Raw genomic sequence first — 3309 nt, 5'->3', positions numbered from 1 at the left:
AAATGTCATTTTTCCTGAAACAGAGCGACTAACAGGAAACTTGTTGTAATTAGTAGCTATCCCTTCTTAATGTAGTATTATCGGAATTTTCGATTCATGACATTCACCTCAGACAAAACGCGCGTGCAAAACTGTTATATCTTTGTAGGTTGATGGTCACTTTAGACCGAGTTTAATGATTACTACCCACAACTTTGAAAAGGTTTTATTTGGTTATTCAGTTCCCACCCTACCAGTTTGAAGTTTGAATTTTACATGTTACTTCAAATATAAGGAAAGGGTTTCATTCCAATGAGAACATGTAACCACGTGCTTTGAAAAATTATACCTTACTTTACATTGTTTGCTGCTGGACATTGTACTAGAACGGCAGCAGTTCAATCTGAATCCGATAAGAAAATTCTATGAATATCATATCAAAAAAAGCAAAGATCTTGATTTGAATATGTTTGTTGCATGAGGTAATGCACATATATGTCAATATGGTTACAGCTAAAGGTAAAAAAGAAAAAACACAGTAAAAAATTTGGCATTCGCAACATCATAGTCGTTGCTCAGAACAAGATGAGAGCTTTACCTTTTGATCTACACAGCTCTCAAGCTTTAGAGGTTGATTAAGAAACAGATAGTTTCTTACTGTCATCGGTTTCTTGAACTCTACTTTCCCCTAAGATTTCAGCCAATCTTTCCTTCAAACTGGCTTCCCATGCTATATTTGGATTTGGACTATCACAGTGCGCATTGCCAAGATCCCATGAAGCTCGATGTTGTGCCCATTCTTTCGTTGTACTTGCGAAGTCTTGGGGTAGTGCTGTTTTTGATCTGGACAAATTCTTGTCTGTTTTTGATTTATGTTTCTGAGTACCGACTTCGAAATGTTCTTGTCCATTAACTTGTTTGTCATGCTCGGAGATCTTTCCCCAGTTTGAGAAATTTTCAGTGCTGAAATCCCAACCTATACCATCTGAATCACGCCTTCCGATTGAAAAGTTTCTTTTGGTAATTTTATTTGAGGTGGATTTTCTCCCTTTGGTTTCTTTGTCAACAGAAAGTCTCTTTGGATCTTCTTGAGCAGCTCCATCAACGAAATTCCACACATAGCCTGAGTTATTAGCATCCTCTATGTTTAATTCAATGGAACGGAGATCACTGTCAGACGAACCTTCTTCTTCACCCGAGTCCAAATCTCCGTCATTGCTTTCCTCATCTACTACTTGTCCTCCTCTTTGGATCTGATCAAACACATTCGGTTTACTCAAATAGATTGCAACATCTCCTCTGCTGCCACATTTCCCTGACCTGTTTTTATTACCTTTAGACTTTTTGGTCTTAAGAAAGGTTTCAAGTTCAAGCTTCAACTTATCTACCGCTGCATTTTTCTCCTCGAACTGATACTTGGCTTCGCACAGCTTCATTTGAACTCTTTCCTCTCGCAAAGTATCCGCCAAGTGAAGCATCTCTCGCTCTTTCTCAACCTCCTCTCGAACCATTGCAGACTCTCTCTTTAATGCTTCTACCTTTGCTTTATCCTCACCAATTCCTCTAGCCAACTCATCACATATCTGTTCCATTATCTCTCGTGCTCTTTTCTCGGTCTCAAGTTCTTTAGTTGCCTTCAAGAGAGCCGATTTAGTCTCAGCCAATTCTCTACCAAGACTCTTATTCAAACTCTCAGTTCTTCTCCTCAACTTCCTCTCTCCCTCGAGATCTCCTTTAATCGGTCTCAAAGCCATCTCTATCTTTTCTTGCTCATTGCGTTTCCAAGCTGCTTTCTCTTGTGCAAAGCGCTTCAATACACACTCCATTTCCTTACTACGATCAGAAGAAGGATTCTCTCGAACCAGATGATTAACCTGTACGTGCGCTCTCTCAATCTCAGCTCTTAGAGCTGAAATGATTGACATACTTGCTGACTGATGTTCTTCAACACCCCAGAACCGATTGATTACTTTTAAAAGCTCTTTCGAGTTTGTCAGACCGTCAGAAACATCCTTCAAACGAGACTTATGATTGTGAACACCCACTGAAGATCCCGTCGGAGTCATTCCCCGTGAAGGCGGCCGAATCTGCAAACAAATACATGAGTTGTGGTCCAGACAATTATAAAACTCATCATTACTCAATAGATTTTAAATTATTACCTCCACTTGATTGGCATTGCTAATGGAATCAAAACCTCCATTGATATAATCAGTAAGCCTGAGCTTCTGAGATGTAATAGAGTTTCTTCTGTGATGACTTCCATTTCTAGACCGATCCAATCTCTGTGTAATTGGCGAAACACACAGCAACAAAAATTCAATCACATTTCACAAAATTTAAAAGAAAAAACTCATCCTAAGAAAATAAAGAAAGGAAAAGAAAACTTACCTCTGAAACAGGACTATGAGAAGGATCAGAAAGAACAGAGTACACTCTGTTTCCACCACCTCTATCTCTAGTACTACTTCTTGATTCTTTCTTACAATCTAAAATCTCTTTCATTCTAGGAGAAGGAACTTCATTCATTTGCCAAAGAGTAGCAACAAGTTTTCTAGCAGAAACCTGTCTATTAGAATTTGGTGTCAGAATTCTATGATTATAACTTGATCTTGAATTATTATTATTATTATCAATCCTCCAAGTTGGAACTGGAGTAGTATTTGATCCTCTACCTCTTTTCCCAACTAAAAGTGCTCTCTTAAATCTATAATTCTGTATCACTGAAGATGATGATGATGTTGATGATGAACAACCTCGCTTACGTATCTTTCCACCTTGAATCAGACCTTCTATACTTGTATTATGTTTATGTCTCAACATTCTCTGGTTTTAATCAGTCCAAGAATTTGTTTGTAAGTAAATAAAAAACTGGAGAAATATGATGAATAAGTTTGAATCAGTGAGGTTTGGTTCGGACTTATGAGAATTCAAGTCTCCACAGTAATGAGAATACGATTTACTGTGGATAATTGAATTACAGAAAAGCAATGAATTAAGTGGAGTATAAATAAAGAGAGAGAGAGACAGAGGAAACAGAACAGAGTTTTATGTGGAAGCAGAGAAGAAGAAGAAGGTTTTTTGAAGTAATCAAATATGAATTCATTGAGTCAATTCATCAAGGGATTTTTCTTCTGCACCCCCTCCATACTATGTATCTAACTCTTTCAGGCCCTCATTGAATAATTAAATTGCTTTGCTGCCCAAAAGTCATCTTTTCCATCTATTTGATGGTTAAGTGCCATGTCATCTGTTACCTGACTAAACTACCCCTCCATCCAAACCCAACCATTTCATTCTAACTCATGTTCAGACAGCTATTCAAGGTTT

General features: G+C 37.8%; 1 protein-coding gene across 3 annotated transcripts; it reads right to left on the bottom strand.

Moving 5' to 3' along the window:
- Positions 1-311: 311 nt before the first annotated feature.
- On the bottom strand, positions 312-3045 carry LOC113315043 (uncharacterized protein At5g41620-like). 3 transcript variants are annotated; one of them, XM_026563356.1, is made up of 4 exons: positions 2371-3045; positions 2142-2264; positions 578-2066; positions 312-382 (listed from the first exon to the last, which is right to left on the bottom strand). In XM_026563356.1, the coding sequence occupies exons 1-3, from the start codon at positions 2800-2802 to the stop codon at positions 615-617; spliced, it is 2007 nt and encodes a 668-aa protein (XP_026419141.1). In that variant the 5' UTR covers positions 2803-3045; the 3' UTR covers positions 312-382; positions 578-614. The 3 variants fall into 3 exon arrangements, with proteins under 3 accessions (XP_026419141.1, XP_026419148.1, XP_026419133.1); XM_026563363.1 differs by lacking the exon at positions 312-382 and having other exon boundaries at positions 419-2066; positions 2371-2544; positions 2655-2714; XM_026563348.1 differs by lacking the exon at positions 312-382 and having other exon boundaries at positions 419-2066.
- Between the last annotated feature and the right edge of the window lie 264 nt (positions 3046-3309).

The sequence above is a fragment of the Papaver somniferum genome, chromosome 1, assembly GCF_003573695.1.
Source record: "Papaver somniferum cultivar HN1 chromosome 1, ASM357369v1, whole genome shotgun sequence".
Classification (NCBI taxonomy): Eukaryota; Viridiplantae; Streptophyta; class Magnoliopsida; order Ranunculales; family Papaveraceae; genus Papaver; species Papaver somniferum.
This window is presented reverse-complemented; position numbering and strand designations above follow the sequence as displayed.